Source organism: Nannobrachium achirus (assembly GCF_963921795.1).
Source record: "Nannobrachium achirus genome assembly, chromosome: 18".
In the NCBI taxonomy this organism is placed as follows: Eukaryota; Metazoa; Chordata; class Actinopteri; order Myctophiformes; family Myctophidae; genus Nannobrachium; species Nannobrachium achirus.
The window spans coordinates 11,747,540-11,765,554 of record NC_137825.1 but is presented as its reverse complement, the minus strand read 5'-3'; the positions used below and the strand labels follow the sequence as shown (position 1 = coordinate 11,765,554).

Below are 18,015 nucleotides of genomic sequence, written 5' to 3'. Positions count from 1 at the left end.
CTTTCCTTGCCTGCCAAACTACAACCTCCAAGGACCCCCGGAGCTCCAGGGACCCCCAGGTCCCTGGGGGACCCCCAGATGTAAAAAATGACCAAATGTGCTAAACTGACCAAATGACCACCGCATGGAAGGAACGCATGAGCCGACTCAGCGCTGTTAAGTTGTAAACCAGGGGGCCAGAATAGAATAGTAAATCTTCATCCCCCCCGTCCGTGTGCTAAAGTGGAGCGCTCCATACCTCCGGTTCAGCCAATCACAAGCTTCCGCGGGCTGGTCTTATCTTAACCCAGACGGTGTTTTGATACAGGAGAAAGGCAAGGTACTCGTTATCCAACCACCAACATTCCTTCCCCCTGCATCAATCAGGCAGACCAGGAGGAGGCATTGGCTTTTGACAGCAGTCTGACTGGCTGAATGTTTGGAGAATCATCGGTTTATGGAACCCAAAGATGGTGTTATTTACCATCCTCGCAAATTAAACAGTTTATCTGAAGTTCAGTTCATAATCTTCAGATACCATATGTGTAAGCCTCTGAATTATTTGGGCATAGGCTATTTATTTTTCACCCATTACACAGAAATGGATCTTCTCCCTCACACACTCCTGTTTTTTCTACTGGTGGCAGAAGGTAGGTTAATTATAATTGGCAATGAATTGTGTTTTTGGAAGGCTTCATTCATGGGTTGTGTAATTAGAAGTTTTGTTTAGGAAAAGGTACAGTTTCATGACATAAGGGGATTTTATCAGATATTTGACAAATCTGCAAACTAAATCGTTACCAAGAAATACCAATGTGTTTCTAAAGGTGTGTAATAATATGTACTAAAAGGTTGAAATTCAACTCCCGGGGAAAACGTCATAAAAAATGATAAAAGTGTGTCCCATTAAAGGAGCCATAGTCAACTTTTTCTTGAAAAACGGACGCTAAAATAAAAATGAAAATATTTTATAAAAAAGATTAAGCTTCATGTATGTGTTTCTATTCAAAAAATGACCACAAAAAGCATAAAATAATGATAAAATAATCATTTTGGCCATTGTCGGGCCGACTTTGTTTACATCCGATGCAGCCAGGTAGCCTACACAGTTTGACATCAAATTTGGAGCAATTAGAAGCAGCTGAGCTGGGGTGGTAATTGTTTGGCATGATTCTCACGTGTCAAGAGCCCAGTGTCCACTCGTGATGCATGTGATTAGGTAAACAACCATCAAACAAAGCTAAAACTAAAAAGCAGAAGTGTGTTTCACCATGAATGAACTGAACTAAAATTAGAAAAGGGAAACACACACACACACACACACACACACACACACACACACACACACACACACACACACACACACACACACACACACACAATTTTCTCGTTCATGCTTAGTGTTTATTGCGACCGTAGGTCGCACTTTACTATCAAAACCACCACAAAGTGTAAGTAACTCCCTCCGTCTGTCTGTCACACCTCACACGTCACACTCTTGCCCTGCTCATATCTCCGCAACCGTTGCCCCGATCCATGCCAAATTTTGCACACACTTTCCTTGCCTGCCAAACTACAACCTCCAAGGACCCCCGGAGCTCCAGGGACCCCCAGGTCCCTGGGGGACCCCCAGATGTAAAAAATGACCAAATGTGCTAAACTGACCAAATGACCACCCCAACGGGGCTGCTCACGGGGAATTCCCGGGGACCACCGACTCCTGGTGCTCCAGAACGGATGCAAAAGTGGTGGCGCCCCCAGTGGAGGACCCCCTACACTGCAGCTCACATAAAATGCCGTAACTCCGGCTAGGAGCGACCGGGACAGCCGGGGCCGGTACCTATTCGTCCGCCTTGCCGGCGCGGAGACCCCACCCCTCATTTCTCACATGGCCCTCTTCTAGCGCCACCATGAGGCCGATTCTTGCAAAACACATTTTTGGACACTGCTCCTACAATGTTTGCCCTAAAATCACGCAAATCGGTACACAGTATGTCTACAGTCATCCCATCAACATGAATCTCTCCCATATAGCGCCACCTCCAGGCCGATTTTTAAAAACACATTTTTGGACACTGCTCCTACAGATTTTGCCCTAAAATCACGAAAATCACTACACAGTATGTAGTGATTTTCGTGATTTTAGGAATCAGGAAGATTTTGGCAAAACACATTTTTGCCCTATTTGTGGAGATAAGTGACCTACGGTCACTTATCTCCCGAATTAGGGAGCCTTACTGGTCAATAAAGAACAACACAATATACAAAATTACATTTTGAATCTAAAAATTATGAAAACATATTTACTTAACACAAGTTAACACAAGCTCTGGTGTAGGCCTAGGGGTCTGAAGATGGGGAATCTGATATACACCAAAATTACATTTTACTTATCTGGTATACACCAAAATTACATTTTACTAATATAGAATTGTGAAAATATATTTACTTAACAGTCAACATTAGCGCTGATGCAGCCATATATGGCTGATATTATGCCTACATACATTGTTTATTACTACATGTATTCCTTGCTAATGTGTGAATAATTCACCTCTGTGTGGCATTCTTTTTTTAATACTTATACTGGTGTTGAAGAATTTCAACACCACAAATAATGGACAAATTAAACACATTAAAGTGACAGCCTACTAGGGATGGGTATCGTTCACCTTTTAATCGATACGATACCTTTTTCGATACCTGGGAATCGATACGATACCTTTTTCGATACCATTTTCCATACTTTTTATTTATTATTAGTATTATTATAATTATTATTTGCCTTTTTCTATGGGCTATTTTATAGGCGTTGGATCATTATCATAATAATAAACATTATAGGCTATTCTCGGCTATTTTCACAGTAACGAGTGTAGCCTACTAAAGCAGTCATTAAACTCTAAGTAGCCCAATTGTTACAGATGCGACTGGCAAGGGGTGCATTCAAAAGTATCGAAACAAGGTATCGTTCGTTTTTACGTGAACCGATACCGATAGTATCGACGTCATTGAATCGATACCATTAAAAGTATCGCCGACGATACCCAACCCTACAGCCTACTGTCAATAATATAAGATCAACAAGTTGAGAACAACCACCGTACCACAAACGATTAATATACTGTATAAATAAAAATACAAAACTGAAATATCTTTGCCTTTCAGTGAGTGCATACTGTATCCTACTGCATATTAACGATGGACGGTTCGTCGACCTCACAAATGTAACATAAACATCCGGACTTGTGAGGCACACTGTGTTACTGCTGTGTTTAACACTTCAAGTGGCTATAATTCTGTGAACATTTCTCTGATGAGCAAAATGTACAGTAGAACTAGATTTGAAGGGCCAGGTAGCGGCCTGAGAATCTAGTCTAATAACTCACACGACACACACACAATTAGTTATTTGCACTTAGCACATGTTCATACAGTAAATGTTATGCAGGGACGTGCTGGGCCCCTGATTCAGCCCGGTAAAAAGAGTTGGAGAGGCCCTCATTGCGCGTTATAGAGAGAGATCTCTCTCTATAGCGCAGCTGCTACTCAAAGATTTGCCATTTCAGATCATGACAAGTGACAAGCCAATGGGCCAATTACATGAGTTATATTTCGTTGTTGTCGGGTGGAAACCTTGTATGTCCAAAACCGTTTGTTTTGCATTTATCATTTTAAAAATGATTTAAACTGCAGATCTACAAGCAGATCTACAAGCAGATCTACAAGCACACAACGCCTCGCACCTGCTTGTAGATCGGCTGTTTTCACTACTTTTGTGCGACGGCCTTGTATGATGAAGCAGGGCTTTGCTTTGCGAAAAAAGCTACAAATTTGAAACTTGGAGATACGATGAGGTTTCTGCCCGACAGTGACAATTTACTTTGTTGGCTGCCCAGCCCCCAAAATGGAACGAAGGCAGACATTTTATATTTATTATTTTCCTAATAGCCGGCCTGGACCAGGAATGAATGGCCGGGAATGAACCGGCTGTTCGGGAGTTGTCCCGCTTTTCCCAATGGCCAGCATGTCCCTGATGTTATGTACTTATAACAGTCATCTCCTCCACCTATAGGTGCATCAGAGTTGATCCAAACACAGGATCCAGTTAGGACCATGGTGGGAGAGGACGCCCGTTTCACCTGCCGACTCACACAACCCAAGAACGTCCTTCAGGTTACCTGGCAGAAACAGTTGCCAGGAGGAACAGAGGACGTTGCCAGCTACAACAAACGCTTTGGCATCAAGATCAACCCTCCCTTTCAGGGGAAAGTGGACTTTGAAGACACAGGACTGCAGAACAGCACCATAGTGGTCAGGAATGTGACCAGAGCAGACCAGGGCTGTTTTAGATGTTTATTTAATGCTTATCCTGAAGGAGCCATCTTTACCAAAACCTGCCTCATAGTGGATGGTAAGGAGTAGTCCTGCGGGGGAAATCTCGCTTTTTCGACGTGTCGATTGTTCGACGGGCCGCAACTTCGACGCGCCGATAGTTCGACTTAGGGATCGCGAGATTTCGGCGCCGCTGTTTCGACGGCACGTTTTTTCGAAAAAACTGACGCCGGTCTTTCGACTGGGCGGCACGCTCTTTCGACAAGGCAGCACGGTATTTCGACAATGAAAAAAACAAGTCTCTCTCACACACGCACAGACAGACTCACAATGCCAACCCAGCCTTACCTCCCCGACTTTTTTGTTCTCTTTCTCGTCTCTCTCCCTCTCCCTCTCTCTCTCTCTCTCTCTCTCTCTCTCTGGATTAACATTACCTGAGGACGTGGGGTAAAGTAATCTTTACGGACGGGAAAAGCAGGGCCGTGCTTAGGGCCTAGGGGGACCCAGGCAAGGCAAACCCCGGTTTGAGGCCCCTGGCCCAATTTGGTAACCATCAAAATTATATATTTTAAGTCCATGTTAATCATTGCCAGTAAAACAAACACTGCGTGCCATCTTTAAGAAGCCCCAGTAAACCTGTTTAAAGTATTAAGTTAAACATAACATTTATGTTAAGTCGCTTACCGTTCATTATGTTGACATCATCATGGGCCCACTTCAAACTGTCAGGGGGGCCCCAAATGAGATTGAATATATACATATATATCAATATATGTACCTCAATTTGGTAACCCTCATATATATGTTAAGTCCACAGCTACTTTAATTAATCTCATCCTGGGGGGCCCCCATTCCCTGCATCCGGAATGGATACATTTCTTCTAAAGTCTGTGTAAATATTTACATTTAAAAAAGTTTTGAGGGCCCCCAAATTGATATTTTTGGGGGCCCTGGACAGTTTGAAGTGGGCCCCCCAGGATGAGATAACATTTTCACAGGGTTTATTGGGGCCTCTTAAAGATGTATGTGACATTACAGAACACACATGAAGGAACTGCTTGGGTAAATTAGGGCCATTGTTATCTGGCCTGCACCTTTGAGAGCCAATCTCTTTTCATATTCTAATGAGCTAATATGTCCAAAGCAATTGCTTCATGTTAACCCTCACTTCAACTGTTCTCTGTTCAACAGCTCAACTGGGGCCCATGCCCATATTGGTTAAAAAAATCAAAATCTCATGAGGCCCCCAGCCTCATGAGATTGGAGTTTGCCTGTATGGACTGCACAGCCCTGTTTAAGAGTAGCCTAATGAATGACCACAGTCAGTGCGCAACAGGCTCCGCCAATCACTTATCTTACTTGTTAAAAGGAACATATTATAAAGACATGACAGTAATATGGGTGCATATAAACGTAAAATATACTCTCCTCCCTAGCTGTAGTAGGCCTATGCACATATGAACATGTCTGTGTCCAATAGAAAGCTGCAGAGCATGGAGTTTTTTTTAAACAAGGCAGTACAAGGCAAAAATAACAGGCTATCAACACCGTCGGATAGTAGCCTACATGATGTTTTGCAGATCTGTTCTTTTAAGCATGCACACAGAGAGAGGGAGGGGAGAGCATGGAGGAGAGAGAGAAAGCGAGGAGGGGAGAGAGAGACAGACAGACAGAAGATGCGCGAACACCCTTTGCTGTTTTAACACCTCGCAAAAACACTACTGATCTAGTAGGTGTGATAAGTTCTGTCGGGTCAGTCTGGAGCATATTAAAGAGGTTATTATAGGCCTAATCGGCGATCACTCACGTGCGCGAGCGCATGCATGCGACATCTCCAGCTAATAAATCCGTGCAGAGGGCTTCTAAATGGAGACCCACTCCCCCCACAAGTTGCCACAACACCCCTGCCTACAGTTCATGCATGTCACGAAATCGAATACAGGTCACTTCGCCAAAAATACAACGCAACATAGGCTTCAAATGAGCTTTATTGGCAAACACGGGCTTATGACACAGAACAAAAGTTTACATTTGGGCCATTGTGACTTGTGAGAAAGACAGTAACCAGTCCGCCGTTCGCCCTGTGGTGTGTGTGTGAGAGAGAGAGAGAGAGAGAGAGAGAGAGAGAGAAGAGATCGAGACAAGAGAGAGGGAGGGAGACGAGAAAGAGAACAAAAAAGTCGGGGAGGTAAGGCTGGGTTAGTTGGCATTGTGAGTCTGTCTGTGCGTGCTGCCTTGTCGAAATACCGTGCCGTCTTGTTGTCGAACTGTTGTCGTGTCGGACAGTTGTCGTGTCGAACTGTTGGCGTCCTTTTTTTCGAAAAAGGGTGCCGTCGAAACAGCGGCGCCGAAATCTCGCGATCCCTAAGTCGAACTATCGGCGCGTCGAAATTGCGGGCCGTCGAACAAATGACACGTCGAAATAGCGACACGCACCCCTCCTGCGTGCGTGTGTGCATGCATGTGTGTGTGTGTGTGTGTGTGGGGCTTAGTTTAGTTTATCAACCTTCATGAAAATAGTCTGAATGCCCTGAATACAAAATAGGAGGCTTTGTTTTAAGATCAGAGGTCGCGGAAAGAATGAAGCATTACGTGGGGAACACAAACAATGTGACGCCAATCGGAACCAACCACCGAACCACCATTTGTTTTTTAAATCTAAATCGGATCACGCGGCTCGGTTTGGAACAAATACCAGGCTTTTCCTTCCTGCTGTTAACCTCGCATCATCAGACTTTCCACAGGAGAAAGATTGTTTCTTCTTCTTTTCTCTTTCTTTAAATCCTTCCTGCTGTGGAAAGTCTGACGGCCGGACTACACCAAGGCTTTTCACGCACGTCTGTGCGTAGAATTCACTGCGTGTGCACAGCGCATTTGGAAAGATACATTATATATCAATGATATCGGCCAGGGACGTGCAGAAAATGTTAGAGAGGCAGGGGCTGAAATGTCTTTAAAGTGCATTTTGTTGAAAATATCAAAAAATAGCAGACCTCCAAGCTCGGCAATTTTCGGTACTTGATATCACTCTATACTAAGCATAATCAACTGAATAGTCCTACTGGAGATACTGGCGTAACGGCATAGATTTCTACACAGAGATGGCAATCTTTCAACATAAGATGCAATTCTCTTGAATGCTTCCTTCAGGTATGGCTTGGAAAGAGGGTGTTGTCATTTCTTTCACCATAGTAAAATCTGCATTTATGGCCTGGAGAGGGCAATTTTTTTACAGGTGGATAAAAGAGCAGGGGCTCAAGCCCCCTTTGATGGGGGCTCTGCAGACCTCTCCTGTAGATGCCCGGACCACTGGCTGGAACCACTTTAACCTTTATTTCATGCTTTAACTATTGAAAAATAAAACTAAGTTTGAAGTGAGCGGTGGTGCCTTTAGTTGTGTGTGTGTGCAGTGCACACACGCACATTTGTAACTCAAATACAATATATTTCGAGATGGGGCCGGGGGTCCGGGGGCCAAATACATGTAATTTTGGGTGTCCTTGACATGAAAAAGTTTGAGAACCACTGATTTGGAAGAAGGATTTAGAAGACATTTATAGAATCAGGTCAAAAATATTCAAATATTTGCACAAATCTTCAGATCTACAAGCTTGCAGTGCTGTGAGCTTGTATATCTGCTATTTTTTTAATAGTTAAAACACAAAACAATGCGTTCCAGGTCTTCATGGGTTAACCGGCTCAGAGGATCAGCTCTATTCCAGGTCTCTCCCGGGGTTCCTACAGCATGAGGGAGATGCCAGCCACCCCTCTGAGAAAACTCATTTTGTCCGCTTTCATCTGCAAATCCACCATAATGAAACTGTTGTTTGTTTTCCAGAGCAACCAGAGCCCACATTACTGGTCACACAACCCAGCGGCACAGAGCTGGTGGTGGTGTCCTGCTCTGCTGTGTCCCGTCCTGCTCTGACGGTCACTCTGGAGGTTCCCACACATCCAGGCTCTTCAAACTACAGCAGCGTCCATTCAGCCAACGCTGACGGTACCGTCACAGTGAGCAGCTCTGTCACACTGCAAAGGTTCTGCAGCAACGCTACACAGGTCCACTGTGTGCTGCGTCTCTCCTCTGGGCTTGTGAAGGAGGTGTCCAGAGTCATTGATTCTGGTGAGAGATTTCCAATTATGATTTAAAAGACCACTTTCGCCATTTTAAAGTCATACTGTACCAGTTAGACTTCCCTAATCGGGAGATAAGCGACGGTCAGGTCACATGTATGATCGGCTACTTTTGACTATTTTCCCATATTTTTTTCCCCCGGTGGCACAGGGGTCCGCAGGGGTCCGCTGGGGGGCCCGGGCGGTGGCTGGGCCCCCGGGGACCCCCTGGGTGCCGGCCCCGTCTCTCCCGGTCGCTCGGGGGCCGAGTTACAGCCTTACCACTTTCTCCATTTTAAAGTAATACTGTATAATTGTTCCTCACTAAAGGTCATTATATGGTGGCACCTTTTCTGTCTGCTCACTGCTGTGTGTCTCAGAGTAGGGCTGTGGGCAGTTCAGAAACTTGCCTACCATTAATCAGTTGTAGGAAGGTTTGGTATTTTCAAAACCTTTTTTTTCTAAATTAACACAAGAACAATGACTGCTATTTCAGCATGCTAACCTTCCAGGAAGATAAAAGAAAAAGTCTATTAGCTTGGAATTTACATTGATGATTGGTAGGCAGCTTTCTGAACTGTCCACAATCCATACATTAAAACCAGAGATGGGGGGTCCCCAAATTATTTTGGGGTGTCCCCAGATCATTAGCTTCTCACTCAAAAGTAAACAAACTAACATACAGTATAAGTACATAGAGGGTATCTGCACATTTCTAAAGTGACAATTTAAGGACTTTTTAATATCTCTAAAATGTCACATTAAAGATTGGCCAAATTAGCTAATTCTACATGCTCACAACACCTCGCATGAGCATGTAGATCTGCTATTTTCACAATAGAACCGTGATGTACAAAATGACACATTGTGAGCTTGTAGATCTGCTATTATCAATATTTTATTCATTTGAAGACGTGAAATGGGACATTCTGCATAATGATGGCATAATGTTGATGGCAATACTTTAGTACTTTTACTCAAGTAATCTTTTAAGTCTGGATTGTAACAGAGTATTTCTGTATTGCATTATTGATACTTTTACCTATGTAAAACATGTGAGTACATTTTGCCACCAGGTTGAAGTGTATTGACCTTCATGGATGTGTAGGTGCATGGATTGATGGATGATGGACGTTGTGATTCTTTTGTTTCACAGGTGTGTTTGAGAAATGTGAAGCAGAACACAGTGGTTGCAGTAAGTTCGTGTTCATCAATGTGCCCATTTGATCCTGAGTGTTTTCAATTTTCATTGTAGGACATACAAAGAGCACATGACTATTTCTCATCTCTCCTCACAGCTATCAGGATTATTCTAGCTGCTGCTGGTGTCACTGGTGTTGGTGTAATTATCACAATCATCATCGCAGTTGGATTAGTCTTCAGACATCGAAAAGGTGAAATAAGGTAACGTTGTGTAAACAAAGTATTTGAGTTGCAGCTCAGCTGAACCTGAGATGATCTCTGAACATAGATGGATGACATTACTGACTGTTGTGTTTTAACTTCTCCTATAGGCTAAACAATGACAGTGAAATGAAACAGATGCCCCAAACAGTCATCCACGAGTAAGACAGTTAAACTCCAGTCTACTCTGTCTGTCTTTCTGTCTGTCTGTCTGTCTGTCTGTCCATTGGTGTACCTTAGGCAAGCTCCATTTTGAATTAAGATTAAGTCACTTCGAGTGGGACTATCGTATGTGGGCTAAGCGATCATGATATCATTTACTGCACCCGAAAAATACATAAGTCTAAAGCCGACGGCCACAAAACAGTCGAAGCTAGAAACCTCAAAACCTACTCTAGCGAAGCCTTTAATCTCAAACTGGGGAATAACAACTGGTCCCCAGTACTAGCTAGCACTCAGGTTGATGAAGCTTGGCTGGGCTTTAAAACCGTTTTCAACGCTACCCTAGGCGAAATGGCCCCTTTGCACAAGATCAGGGTTAAAGCCCGCTCACAGCCATGGTGGAATTCGGATATCTGCAAATCAATAAAACTCAGAAACCAAAAATACTCTGAGAAACGCAAATGTAATTACAAACTCAAAAAAGGCCCCAATGTACGCCTTGAAGCCAATCTCAAAATAGTCAGTTTAAAGGCCAATAAACTAAGAAACCGGACAACCTCCTTAATCCTTTCTGCCAAAAAAAAAACTACTTGGATGAGAAAGTCGAGGAAAACATCCACAAACCACGAGACCTATGGAAACTATTTAAAAACCAACTAGGCTGCGGCGCCAAACTCAGATCCTTAACCAGCAACATATCCATCCAAACTCCCATCGCCCTCCTCACTGACAGTCTTGATGTAGCCAAAAATCTTAACATCTACTTCACCTCCATGGCAAAAATCTGGTCCAAAAACTGCCGGCTCCATCTGAGGCGTTTGGTGTTAAGCACATCTGAAATTCTACAAGAACCTTGGGGTATGCAAAGACAACTTTAAACTTGCCACGGTGACAACTGATGAAGTGTTTAAAAAACTACACACCCTACCTCAACACAAAGCCGCTGGCCATGACAAAATATCCCCCAAATTTCTCATAGACTCAGCCGCCACCATTGCCCCAATCATTACCCACATTATTAATCTATCTATTAAGCAGGGTTACGTCCCCCTGGACTTCAAATTAGCTAAGGCAACCCCCCTGAACAAAAAAGGCAGTAAACTTGACCCTGGCAACTACCGGCCCATCTCAATCCACCTTACCGATCATCACCACGAAAGCGTGGGGTGGCTTAAAGTAGCTGACTGAGCACAGCATCTTGCAATGTGCCTGGTGTACAAGATACACTACACCTCCAAGATACCCATGTACAGTACCTGACAAACTACTTCTTAAAGGTCAAGGATGTTCATGATCACAACACCAGAGGCAGCTCCACTAATCATCATCAACGTAGATTTAACACTAAACAAGGCTCTAGCTCGTTCTCCTGCTATACCATCAACATGTGGAACGCCCTCCCACAAGCCTTAAAGGAGAGCAAATCCCTAGCCTCCTTCAAAATCGGTATGAAAAGTCACCTTCAGGCGGCTGCTACCCGTGACTTGTAAATAGACTAAGCCCCCATGCCCCCCCCCCACCCTTTTTTTCTGCCTTTGTATTTGATGTTATGCTTTTTCTGCTTTTGAAATTGATATTATCCTAGATAAAGTACTATGTTCTATCCGTCTGTCTTTCAATGTTATATGAGATACTTAAAGTGTGGTTCCTGTGGAAATAAGCCTCGGCTTTCTAGGATCTCCTTTTAGTTTACCTTGTACCAGTGATTTGTACTGTCATGAAACTGTACTTTTTTCTATTGCAAACTTCTAATAAATTCTTCAATCAATCAATCCCCTCTTCAAATTATTCTAGGACAAAGGAGCATTTAGTCTCTAGCAACATTGCATTTGATGACCAGACCTGAATTCCAGGTCCCATATTTGGTAGGTTGGTGATTATGAATGCAGTTATGTCAAATATACTTGAATATTGATTGGAAGTTGATTGAGACTGATTTGAAAGATATGGTCAAATGCGTCCAAATCTTCTGTGGTTATGCGTTATGTGTGATTTTTTGTCCAATATCTAATAAATATTCATCCCATTAAAAAGGCAAGTTTGATCTGCCGTTTGTCTTCTCTCTTTTTGCATCTGGGCTCGACATAACTTTTATTCATCATTTATTATTTGCTCTCCTTTTTCCAAGGAACTTGAATCATGTCCATGGAAGGAAACAGCTGCTTATCTCTTCACACCAAGACACATTGAACAGTATTTGACCAGATTTAGGTGACTGGGACACAAGAGAAGTTGAAAATAGAGTTGTTTTAACTTCTACCAAGAAAAAGAAAGAAAAACCTTTAGTTGGTGTCAGTTGTTAAATTAAGTGATGTGTGTGTTTTCTGTCCATTTACAGTAAAGAATGTGTGCCAAGGGCCATGATTGCAGTGTGAAATAAATCCAAAATAATCAGCTGTACAGGTCGATTTCAGTTGTTGTTGAAGAGATCCCTGACCAATTTCACCAAGTAAATTGATGTAGAAAAAGTGGATTTCTGATTTGAACTGCTCCTCCAGTTTGAATATTATCAGATGGAAAGTAATAGCCACTATAGCTAGGTGACAGCTAAAAAGTACAGCAAGCCCACAAGAGACAGCCACATGCTGATTTGGTGACATACTGGTCAATGAGTCAATCACACTGTGTGTGTGTGTGTGTGTGTGTGTGTGTGTGTGTGTGTGTGTGTGTGTGTGTGTGTGTGTGTGTGACCAGAGATTGGTACTGGAAACTAACCCAAATGACTTTGATTTGTGCATTAAAACAACTTTAAATGTCCTATGACTTATGTCTCAGCAGGTTAAAAAATGTGTCCATGCATTCATCTTCAGTGGACTTGACTTGAGCAGTGTCTTGACAGGTCTCACAAACAATTGAACTGTTAAATGCAGTTCATTCAGAACACTGCTGCTCTAAAGTAAAGCAGGGGTCTTCAACAGGGGGTCCGGGTCCTCAGTTACCTCAGGGGGTCCTCAAAATCTTTGTGTGATAGAAACCTTTTTTCTCCTTTTTTTATATTAATCACTTGAACCCCAGCATCCATATTCTGAGAACATTAGCCAAAAATAGCAGATCTACAACGGCAAGAGGTTTGGTGTAGAGGGGGAAAAGAATAAGTACAGAGTGAAAGGTCCAAGTTTATTATCTGAAAACACAAATTGACATGAATCCAAAATACACTGATGATTGGGCTGTCAAACGATGAACCTATATGGAATCTATGAAAAGGTTGTGGCGGTCCCTGCTTCATCTCTCTCAACTAAGGGGTCCTTGGCCTGAAAACCCCTGAGTTAAAGCTTATCACTCCTGTTCTCAGATCTTTACACTGGCTTCTTATCTGTCAAATAATTATTTTAAGCATCATTCCCACCACAAGATAAAGATAAAAATATCTTTCTCAATTGAAGTGGATGGTAGCATCCAGTGTGGACACTACCATCCACTTCAATTGAAAACGATATATTTTTATCTTTCCCGGTGGGAATGACCCTTTAAACATACTGTTGGTTTCAAAATAAATGTCTTATCTCGCACTACATGAACCATCCATATACAGTATGGTCAGGTTATCTGGGACAGGTCTGCTTTCTTTCCCTAGAATCAGAACTAAAGTAGTGTTCAATTGCACTACATGTCTGGAGAAAACATGCCATATTAATAAACCTGCATTGCGAGGCATTGAGACCTACTGTACTAGTTAATTCATTAGGGCTCAGTGAATGACTGATGCAAAGAATAAATACATAAAGTATTTTACTGTGCCTCATGGCATGGCATATTGGACATCATACCCCCAGAATCATGCATCAATGGTCTGCTCTCTTATCAAAGTACCCATGCAAAATGCTGAGGCACACAGAAGTGATTATGTGGTAAAAGTGCACCATCTAGTGGACAATTGTTCTGACATTTTGTCCAAGTTAAAAATATTAGATTTTTTGTTTTGTTTTTTGTCTGCAAAGCTAGGCCTGTTTGAAAAGGTAGGGTAAGTAACGTTTAACTCTGTCAAATGCCAAAATGTATTTTGGTATAACAAAAAAAGATGACTTTGCAAGGTAAACTTTAGTTGCAGTGACCATCTTGAACAAACCTTTAGCCAGTCGGCTGGGCACAGCCACAGGGAAAAGTTTTTGACTCGTTAAATAACTGAATGTCCAAACTGTAATTGCTGTCGGGAGAGGTTGCCATTTATTATGTGTAACATGAATCACAGCAAGGTTTTGTTGATGTACAAATCCCTCTCAAAACATTTGAATATTGTCTAAAAAAGCAGCAGATACCATAGCATCCATAATCATCAGACTGCGGAAACTGGACACATTGGACTTCAAGCATGTTGACATTTCTGTATTATAAATCCTTGATTTGGGTGAGTGGATCTCTTGAGATATGGAGCCGTTTGCCATAAAATAAAAAATTAAAACAAAAAAGGTGACGAATACGTCATCACAAGTGCAATGTATCTATAATACACAAAAGGTTCGATTTTAGAATTATATTACAGAAGAAAATTTACCTTGCCAAAATATATATTTTTTTAGAGGGATCTGGTTCAAGGCACTCAGACAAAATGTCTCCTTCAATAGTATTTACAAAATAAAGCACAGAAAGAAGACGTAAAATAAAGGTAACAGTTAAATAATTCATAAATAGATAAAGCTAAGCTCACCCTACAATAATGTACAAATGAAAAACATTACATTCAACTGAAACAGTGAACACACGCCACATATAAGTTATTTTGTGTAATCTTGACACCAGTGGCAACTCTGTGTGACAATTGAACTTTCAGCAATTTATAATACTGTATTATATATTATACCTTTCTTTCAAAACATTTACAAGAGCTCAATAATACAGGCTAGAAGAAAAATATCTTCACTGTAAGGCAGAAACCAGCTATGTCCATTTTTCAACTTAATTTTTTATGAATCAGTGCTTTACCCTTTACATCTGTGTGTAAGTCTTAAAAAGCACTTTTCTGACTAAACCTAGCTCCATTGTATCCTCAAAACTGTCGTTCAAACCAATAGAGGTGGGCAAAGATTTTTACTCAAATATTCATGATTTTTAATCCCACGATAAAATCAAATCGCTAAGTTCAAAATATATTATTTATTTTTTGTCAGAAAGACTGACGGACGTTATCTGGCTGCATTGAAGTGTTTAACTTTTCATGGTTTATATTGTTTATAATTGTTTAAAGATGTTTGGAATATAAAAAGCAAATGAAATTTGAGGAATCGCAATATATTTAACCTAACTCCAACTTGTGAGTTAGTTGTTTTGTCCTTCATTGATTAGAATGCAAACTCTGCTTGAAATGTATTTGGGTGAAAGTGATGATAACATAAGGACACATTCAAGTATCTGACAATGTATAAAGTCACCATACCAATTTTGATGAGGCAGCATTGTGTCATTGTGTTCCTATAAAAGTTAATATTTTTTTTGAACATGGCTGGTTCCTGCCTGGTAGATATATTATTATATTTACAAAAGCATATACAGCCCAGAAGAAAAATGACTGTATAAATTGATTGCAATAGAAATGTGTGTACGGAGGAACTCATTGGCAAAAATCTCAAGGTCTTAAAAACAAGTTGTTATTAAAACATTGAGACAACTTGTGGATTAATTAAAACTGCATATCTTTATGTGTTGTGGCTTTAAATTGCATTATACATGATACCATGTTGGTTCTGGAAGACTGCGGAAATGATGATAGTATTTTATTTGACTGAGGAGTTAAAACATGTGTGATACCTTGAAGCTTGTCATTAAAAAGGCTTTAAACTCATATTTTCGTAACAACAATAAAGCCTGAAAATCGAAGTAAAAGAAACCCTGGGGTTTGGGGAGTGTGGTCATCATCTTCGCTGAAGGACAGCGTCCCGGGGGCGTCCTGGTTCATAGATGACTTTAATATTCACTGGCGCCGCATCTAATTGAGACGTAAGACTGTGTCAGCAAATCATTTTGATCATAACATTGTTATCATTATGGATACATAGATAGATGGGGGCAGCAGTAGCTCAGGGGTAGTAGAATTTCCGCCTTAGAACACAGAGGGTTCCCAGTTCGATCCCGGGCTCACCCAGAGTTAGTGTCAAGAGTCCTTAAGCAAGACTCTGCTCCCAGTGAGCAGGTTGGTGCCTTGCATGGTTTCCTCCACCATCGGTGTATGAACGTGTCTGTGTGAATGGGTGAATGTAATGCACAATCCATGTAAAGTGCCTTGGATAAAGGCACTCTATAAATGCACCATTTACCATTAATCACATTTATTTTTGAAAAATAAATGTGTTAAAGAAAAGTAAGTGATGTATTTGAATAACCACTTCTATGCATTTGATGTATTACCTTGTGCTATCCTTGATTATTCTAAATCGCTCTGGATTAAAGGAGTAGTTCACCCCCCAAATTTTTTTTTTCTATTGATTAAGCCCTTTGCACACAGACATGTTTTTTTTTTTTTTTCGCACGAAAAAAACAGACAATTTCATTTTTTTAAAGAAAACAATGATTCTCTATGACCTCATGCACACCGGCTCCGAATTTGCCATGCGGCAGGTGGCTGCGGCTGTGCGTTTTTTTCCCGATCAAACCCAGTCGTCTTTTATCACCCCTTTTCGGATCCGCAGTGTGTTTTAATCATGCAGCAAACGGAAAGAAATGCAACGGTCCTGTATGCAAAGCCCTTTACTCACGCCATGGAGACTTGAGTTCAATAATGTTTTTTTGTATTTGTCGAATTCCTAAGACAAAAATGTGATTATAGTACATTTACCGCCAATGATTCCGGATGGGGACCCAAATGCATTTGGGTCCCCATCTGGAATCTATATATCTATATTATTGAACTCAAGTCTCCATGGCGTGACTAATCAATAGAAGAAAAAGTCATTTTGGGGGTGAACTACTCCTTTAAGAGCGTCTGCTAAATGCCTACATTGTAAATAGTTAAAAAACTAAAGCTCTATTAGTCTGAATGATCATTGCTATACAGTGTTTTACAGGGCTCTCATTTCTGTAGCCCTTTAATTAATAAACAGAAAACATATTATTCCAGTTCCTTTGTGTCTTCCAATTGCACTTGTTTATCGTGTGTGTATTGATTTAAAGTGGTATCCTGACCCAAAAATAGATTTTCAGTTTACTAAAGAGTTGGAGAGAGAGGGACCCCCTGTAGGTGTACATCTCGCTCTCTCTCCCTGAGATGCGGCAAACTTGCATTTCAAATGCCAACTAATAATTCTACTCTATGCGACGATTTGCCAGTAACTATCTTCCGTTTAACTCCCCATGCACATTTTCACAGGTTATTATTAACAGGAAATAGGTGTAAATTTAAGTTAGAACTTAAAAGTTGCTGCGCCAGCGACGCAGCATGTTAGAGAGAGAGAGAGGAAACAGGGAGACAAATGGAGAGGTTTGCGTTGATATTATAACGCAAGCTCTGACAAACACGGTGCTTACACAAATCCAAATCAGGATGGAATAAATAGCAAATAATAGCCATGGTTTTAAACAAACCCGGGCGTTTATTTGAACAAGGCGTTTAGTTGTTGTCAGACCCCAGGCGAGTATTTAGTGCTGGCTATTTGCTGCTTTTTGCCACCGGGCTACTATTCGGTAATATACAGCAAGGTTTTTAATTACCATGTGAACTGAATATAGAGCTATTTAACACACACACGCACGCACGCACGCACGCGCGCACACACGCGCGCACACACACACACACACACACAACATACCCTTTTGTGGACTCTTTTTCCAAATGCAACAGATCCATGCCACGACTGCCACGAAGATGAGAGCGCAGACTCCGAGAAACCCAAGAACAATCCCTGTAATGTGTCCTCTACTCAGACCTGCAGGAATCACAGCGTTTTGACAACAGGCTGTTGTCAAAACAAATCAAACAGGTTAAAAATCGTTGCGTGTACAGATAGCTACAGTAATGATAAACTCAACATCATAAATGTAGACAATATCAAACAACACTTCATTAATATAAATACACATTATCCCATTTAG

The 18,015-nt window shown here is 41.5% G+C and overlaps 1 protein-coding gene across 1 annotated transcript; it reads left to right on the top strand.

Moving 5' to 3' along the window:
• Positions 1–557: 557 nt before the first annotated feature.
• Positions 558–9,654, top strand: LOC308302874 (OX-2 membrane glycoprotein-like; the record flags this gene model as incomplete). Its single annotated transcript, XM_080747192.1, has 4 exons — positions 558–629; positions 4,055–4,393; positions 8,153–8,437; positions 9,584–9,654. Exons 1-4 carry the CDS (start codon positions 581–583, stop codon positions 9,652–9,654), a joined length of 744 nt encoding a protein of 247 aa, XP_080603318.1. The 5' UTR covers positions 558–580.
• Between the last annotated feature and the right edge of the window lie 8,361 nt (positions 9,655–18,015).